This window comes from Aptenodytes patagonicus, chromosome 16, assembly GCF_965638725.1.
Source record: "Aptenodytes patagonicus chromosome 16, bAptPat1.pri.cur, whole genome shotgun sequence".
Lineage (NCBI taxonomy): Eukaryota > Metazoa > Chordata > Aves > Sphenisciformes > Spheniscidae > Aptenodytes > Aptenodytes patagonicus.
In genome coordinates this window covers 581,829-588,999 of record NC_134964.1, presented here as the reverse complement: position 1 = coordinate 588,999, position 7,171 = coordinate 581,829, and the positions used below count along the sequence as shown (strand labels likewise).

General features: G+C 61.1%; 1 protein-coding gene across 1 annotated transcript; it reads right to left on the bottom strand.

Annotated features, from left to right (window-relative positions):
* Positions 1-213: 213 nt before the first annotated feature.
* On the bottom strand, positions 214-5,756 carry FADS6 (fatty acid desaturase 6). Its single transcript, XM_076353809.1, has 7 exons — positions 5,558-5,756; positions 4,966-5,330; positions 4,023-4,189; positions 3,327-3,507; positions 2,261-2,448; positions 1,493-1,672; positions 214-479 (listed from the first exon to the last, which is right to left on the bottom strand). Exons 2-7 carry the CDS (start codon positions 5,324-5,326, stop codon positions 330-332), a joined length of 1,227 nt encoding a protein of 408 aa, XP_076209924.1. The 5' UTR covers positions 5,327-5,330; positions 5,558-5,756; the 3' UTR covers positions 214-329.
* Positions 5,757-7,171: the final 1,415 nt, after the last annotated feature.

Here is a 7,171-nt window from a genome sequence, read left to right as displayed (position 1 = left end):
CCCCATGGTCCTGCTGCAGGGAGGCTCCAGCCAGCAGACGGGGGGGTTCCTCTCCCCAAGCGTGAAACCAGAGCGGAGAAAATTAAGCCCTGGCTGGGAATAACTGGGGGCGACCCCCCTTTTTCTGTCCCCGGCGTTGCACCACCTGGCTCTCCTCCCGCGGTGGCTCCGTGTGTCATTACCCAGCCAAAAGCAAGACATCGAGGAGAGATGTTTCCTATGCGACAGCTTTATGGAAGTGCGCGTCTGTGTAGCCCCGATCCTGCTAAATCAATCCCTGCCGCAAGTCCCCGCAGGAAGCAGCCCCCCGAATCCTGGGGCCCCCGTCCTCACTGGATGCCCACCAGCTCCGTTATGGGGGGAGCGTGGACCATCAGCTCCTCGTATCTCCGGAGGAAGAGCCGGAGCCTGGAGGTGTAGGTGTCCTCGTTGTATGGCAGCTTCTTTTGCTTCAGGTACTGGGAGACGATGGGTTTGATCTGCAAAGGCAAAGGCAGAGACACCCCCGTGCGGGATGTCCCGGCGTTTGTACAAGGTTCCCAGCCTGAGGCATCGCCGGGCTCCCTGCAAGGTGCCCAGAAAACCCGTCCCACATGCCCAAAACAGGGCTGGAGAAGGCAGCACCAGCTATAACATCTTTGCCGTGAAAATTAAGAGGAAGGTGGTTTCTGATTGCAGCAACATGGGGAGTTCGCCCCGTCAAAACACCTTTGCAGGGCTCCAAATTAGGAGAGATGCCCTAACGAGGCTTTTAATGAGGGCCAGCCACGCATGCTCATCACTTGCACCCATAGCTACCCCCATGTGCCCACGCAGCTGGCTCGGCGGTGCGGCTGGCACCAACTTAATTACCCCTTCCCTGCAACATGCCTTTGCGGGAGGCAGGTCCTACCAGCCCCGTGAGCTCGAGCAAAAGCCGTGACCCAAAACCCACTGGTGCTCCAGCTCCCTCTATTACTTGTACTTAATTTTTCCCCCCGACTTGAGACTGAAAATACGTGCACAGCATTAAATGAGTGGAGATCCCGTGCTGAAGGGCAGCGCAGGGACCTGCCTTGGGATCCCCTCGAGCCGGGGCAGCGCTCGGAGCCCACGTTTTGAACACACCCCGCACCTCAGAGCAACAAGAAAGGGCACGACCAAAATTATAGGGAGATTTGCCTGGACGCCAGCTGAAATGAATGCCAGACTGGAGATGCTTTCCCAAGGGAAGAGTTAGGAGGATCCAGGATCTCCAGGAGGCTGCTACAGGCTGGAATTTGGACCAGGGGAAGGAGCAGGGAGCGGAAACCCAGGAGAGACAAGAGTGGGGATGGAGGGAGGTGGGTTAGGGGCTGTTGCAGAGCAGTGAGAGGTCTCTAGCATGGGGGGAGCAGTGCAGAGAGGTCCGGTGTCAGGGAGAGGAGGGGTCTTGCAGCAGCATGGTGGGGAGATGGATGTTGTCCCTGTGTCACCTCCCAACACGCTCGTCCGCTCCGCGGGGCCGTCTCACCTTCAGGCACATGTTGTCGGAGAGGCCGGGGAAGAGGTGATGCTCCACGTGGCAGCTGATGAGCGAGTGGCCGAAGGACCAGTCGAGCAGGGCGTTGCGGGGCAGGTTGAGGACGCCCAGGCTCATGAGGTGGATCCGCTTGGGTTTCCGATCAGCCGCGAACATGGGGAGGCCGATGTGCTGCGGGACAGGGAGGTGGGGACCCCGTGACACCCGCCACCCCCCCCGGCCCCTTCCCGGCAGAGCAAGCCGTGGCTCCGGCCATACAAGGGCATGAAGGCACCGGCCAGGCTGAGCCACATTTTGGGGTTTGGCTGCCAACCCCAGCACTGGGTTCGTCCCTAAAGTCACTCCATCCTGCGCTCGTCTGTCCACAGAGCCACCGAGGAGCACCGGGGCTCTGTCCCCCAACCCACCCGCACTGTGTGCCACCAGCCTCTCTCCATCCCAGGATCTGCAATACCAGCTGCACATACACGTGCAAACGCACCAATCCCCCAGTCCTGCAAGCCACCGCAGAGGACATCACCCTCCAGCCCTTCGCGCCCATCTGCCCTGATGTTCTCCCAGGGCCACCGCTGTCCACCCCAGCACCGCCAGCCTGACCTCCCCATGAGGACATCAGCACGAGGGAGGTGACAACCGAGGCTGCTCGCCTTAAGCTGACACCAGCTCCAGCCAGCAGTGTCAGGGCTATGTCACCAGCGCGGGGTGGTGGCTGGCCTGTCTCCAGAACCATCGGGACATCTCGGAGCTTCAGGTCTCTACCTGGAATATGTTGACGTGGATGTAGGGATGGGCCAGGAGGGAGCGGGTGAGCAGCATGCAGAGCAGGGCGGACCACGGCGACTGGAAGCCCGAGACGTGGAGCAGCAGCCAGTAATGGCAGTAAAGGCCCAGAAACATGCAGCAGAGGGTCCGGAGAGCTGCTTTCCACTCCACGTTCCTCAACAAATCTGTGCAAGGAAGAGGCAGCACATAGGCAAGGTGCTGATGCTTCCCCACCACTGCTGCTCCAGCGGCCAGGCTGCCCAGCATGCTGATAAACCTACAGCCCATCCCATTCCATCCCATTCTTCATCTCCCTTTCCCCATCCTCCAGGTTGGCCCAAACCCCCCAGACCTGCTGACCTGCTGGTCTTTGGGGCTGGGGCCCAGAGCCCCCCCAGGACAGTGCCCTGCGGGCTGCAGCCCCGGCAGATGCTCCAGGTGTGCATCATCACACGGGCATTTGGCTGCATCTTCATTTCTTACAACTTGCCAAGTCATCGTCTGCGCTTTTGGCATCGCCCAGAGGTGTGTGTTTAGCCAGACAGCCTGGGCTTCCTCAGCCTCTTACTATTTTCTGGGCTCTTCCCTCCCAGTCATCTCCTGGCACCGCTATTTCCCCCTGAGCCACCGCTTTGTCTGCCTGAGCTCATTGCGTCCCGGCCCCCAGAGACCCCCACGCCTCCACCCCGTACGTGGTCAGCAAACACACCCCGTGCGATGCTCTGACCGGCCAGAGACCTACGTGTGGTTCAGCGTCACAGCTGAACCCTGCTACAGCCAAGGGTCTGAATTACAGGAGAGCAAATCTGGGGTGCTTCGGGCTCATGATGGCTTTTGCCAGAACTTTCAACTCTGGACCCAATATAGGAAAACGTGAAGCATTTCTGAGCACCAGCAGAAAGGAGAGATGCAGCAGATGCCTTCCCTGGAACCCTGTGTCATGCTGTGGGCTGGCGTAGTTAATGTGATGCCTCCAAAGCAGGACCCTTTGGTGGGGTGAGACCTGGACAGAAACGAGCTCACCATACCCAACACCCCATCCCAAGGCGGTTGGGAAACCTACCAAGAGCAACCAGAGGGGTTATGATGGGCACCGCGAGAGGCGCGATGAACATGTAGATGTAGCGGTTCAGGAAAGGAACCTTCCAGGTGCTGGAGTCCCCCAGGCCGATGACGTTGGTGTAGCCGTGGTGGATCTTCACGTGGTTGTAGGTGGCCTGCTCGGCTGTGAAAGCTGAGCAGAGCTGGGAAGTAAGAGAAAGGGGAGGCGATGTCAACAGCCGCGGCGCCAGGGCCGGGCACTGCCTGGCTTGGGCTCGCGGGAGAGGCACCCAGGGAGCTGCACCTCACCCAGGGGAGATGCTCTGCACCCCACAGCCTCCAAACCAGTCTGGAAATGGACTTAAGAATTAAGCACTGAAAACCATTCCCACCACTCCCCGCAACGCGTTATCCCGCTCTGCAGCCCCGTGGCCAAGGGGACCGACACAAAACCCCACAGCCCAGCACGTCACAGGGGCTGTCCCCAGCCAGGGGCTTACCCCCCGCCCCGCTGCCTCCAGGCAAAGCCCCACAAGCGGGGATGTTCCTGGTGCTCCCCGGTGTAGCATCACTTTTCATTTAACTCTCGCACGTGGGTCAGGAAGGCTTTGGATAAGTCTTGGTCCCTGGTGGCTGTTCCTGAAGGGCTTGGGGTGCTGGCATGGTGCTGATGGGGTTTTGGGGGGGCCTGCCACCCAAACCCCGTGGCCCCGCTCACCTCGATGAAGAAGATGGCCCACACTTTGCCCCAGGACTTGGACTCAGTCAAGGCATTGTGGCTGGCCAGGTGGCTGCCCTTCACGGTCAGGGTGTGATGCACCACACCGAGGGTGAGGACACCCACCAGGAAAGGGATGGCCTGGGCTGACCGCAGGCACAGGAACCCTGCAGAGAAACCAGCTGGGCAGGAGCTCGGCCACGCACACATGCTGCAGCCCTCCTCACCTCCGAGCCGGGCTGGAGGTGTTGCTACACGCAAACATGCCAGCCGCTGCCCTAAACCTGTTTTTCAGATGTAGTTACAAGTATTTAAACTGCCCGAGCTGGAAAGCTTCCCTCCACACCGCCCTGCGCGGCCAGACCAGCCACGCTCACCATCGTGCCGAAGGTTTGGCCGCTTCCAGCCGCAATGGCACCGGGTGCTGCTGGTGCCGGGTCCCATCCCGCAGCTCCAGCTGGGATCCCGCTGGTAACAAATACGACCCTGCCAGGATTTCAGCATTCCCCGGGAGTTCAAAAACAAGAGAAGGTGCCAGCTGCAGCTTTCCAACTATGCCGCTGGAGCCCCGTGCTCCCCCCACATGCCCCTGCACCTGCCACAGCCATCGTCACCAAAACCTCCAGGGTTTCCCTGTCCCGCCACGGGGCGCAGATGCGGCAAGTCGCTCCCTGTTCTGCCCTGTGCCCATCTGCCCGGGCACCGTCCCCTCACCCCAGGCTGTATCCCAGATGCCACCGTCACCTGCTGCGGGTTTCCAGCAGGGTCAGGGTGCCCCACGGCACGGGGTGAAGGGGTTATTGTGGCTTTGTTACAGGCTTAATAGGCTGCTAATAGGCTTCCAGCGCAAATAGAGTTGCACGACCGATGCAAAAGCCGCGAGGAGGAGGTGAGACCCCCCTGGGACCCCCAGTCGCGGTTGGGGGGGGCTGAGCAGGGTTACCTGCTGGGAGCAGGAGGAAGCTGCAGGTGAGGATGCTGATGTCCACGCCGTGCCGTTCCCACCAGCTGCTGCTCTTCACCACCTTCTGCACCAGCTCTGAGAGCTCGCCCATGAGGGCTTCCTCGCGCTGCCACGGCTCCTGCCCTGCTCGCTGCGGGGCCCCCCCGAAGGTCACGTCCCTGTCACCCGGTGCTGGCCCCGGCTCCCAGCCCTCTGCCATCGCCTCTGTCCTGCTGCCGTCGGGAGCTGGCGTGCCCCAGGGCGGGGGGTCCCCCGTCCCCCTGAGCTGGGGGGTACCGCTGACCTCGCCGTTGACCTGCTGTCCCCTCCACCTCGCCGGGTCCCCGTCCTCCAGTGGCATCTCCCTGCCAAGCAGAGGCCACGAAGGGTAGGGAGCACCCACAGCACCCCACCCCGCTGCAAACGGGCTTCCCGGCTCCCACTGCTGCCGAAGGACGTGGGAAGGGCAAGGATGGAGAAAAAATAAACAACCCGAGGAGGACGCAGCCAGCGGAGATGGCGGCAGAGCCACCCAGCCTCCCACCCCGGGGACACCCCAGCCATCATCCGGCCACCGCAGCCCCCTACTCACGCCAGCCCCGGCGCTGGGGCTCTCCCGACGTTGGCCGTTTCGGGGCGGCCGGCCAGCCCGTGCGGCACTGCACACCGGTGTTGTGCAGCAGCGATTTGGGGAAGGGAGGAGCAGGGGAGGACGGGGAGGAGGGCTAATGCAGATTAGGGATGGCAATAATCCGCCTTGGCGGCCCATTTTGGGGAGCGGCCGTCGCGGCAGGGCCGTGGGGAGGACGCTTGGCCGAGGGCACGGGGAGGCAAGGGCAAGCAGAGGAGGGAAGGAGTGGAAAAAAGATGGAGAGAGGCAGTGGAAACGCTGGAGGCGAAGGAGCTGAGTGCCAGAAATAGCCCGGAGAAATGCGAGCAGAGCACCAAGGACAGGGATAGGGTTTCGCTTCTGCCGGGGAGCGGGACAAATATTGCCCGTCCTGTGAGAGAGCTGTTTTGGGGAGAAAAACGGCCTTTTTCACAGCAAGGAGGAGGCTGTGGGAAGGAGGGGGCAGCGCACGGCTGCGCAGCTGCCTGCCTGCGCCTGCCTGCCTGCCCAAATTGCTGCTGCGGAGCCGCTTGGCACTCTCCTCTGTGCCTGGGGGGGGAATGCCGAGTCCAGGGGCACCCGCAGGGGACCCGGTCACCCCAAATCTGTCCCCAGCAGCTGTGGCACCCTGGCCCTGGCCCCGGCCCCCACAGGGTCCCTCTTCTCTACGGGGCTGTTTTCAGGAATTTCGTAAGAATTTCCTCCCTTTTCCATCGCTGCCTCCTGACTAATCACCCAGACGTAGCACAGGCACCCCGAAAGCTTTGGGCATGCCTGTGCACAGACCGGCACCTCCTGAGCCCCGTTTCTTTATGGAGGAAGGTTATGAGGAGCCCCCATCGCTTCTCACTGGGGCGCTGGATTTCATCTTGTTTTTTCTGCTAACCAAAAACCGAATCAGCTCAACTGATTCACCAAAACCTTGATGAACGCTGACATCTAGCAAATCCATAGACACGTCAGGTTTGCTATACCCATCGCTGGGGTACCCCAGCCCCAAACTGGGACAGGCTCAGCACCTCCAGTAATAGCACATCACTGCAGCGACCTGCAGGGAAGGAAACCCCGCACCCAAGTTGCACCAAGCCCCAGGGAATTGTCATCGTACCCTGGAAAAAAAAAAATTCATAAAAGTTAAAAAGTCACACCTACTGCAAAAGGGGCAGAGCCAAGGGTGCGTTAGAGACCTGCTGAGGTTTCATTTCTACTGCAAGAGCTTGTATTACGAAAGATCGTTTCCAGAGCCAGGGGCACTAACGAATTAAAGCAGCCTCCGAAGCCCAGCAAGCTGCGGGGCTGGCTGCAGCCGGCCAGGTCGGTGATTCATTACGATACGCAGCGCAGCTTTCATCACCCACTCGTTAGCAAGAGAAGCCCACAGCCGGGGGGAGCACCCATGGGTGCTGCCGGGCCAGGGGGAGGTGGGTGTCAGATCCGAAGGGTGCATCGGGTGGGGCTGCTGGGTCCGCTCCTGTCTGGTGCCTTCTCTACCTTCATCACACCTAGGATGTCACCACGAGGGATGGTGGCAGCACGGTGACAAAGCCCTGCTCCAAGGGTGCCGGGCTGCTGTTCGGCAGGGCCAAAGGTGAGCAG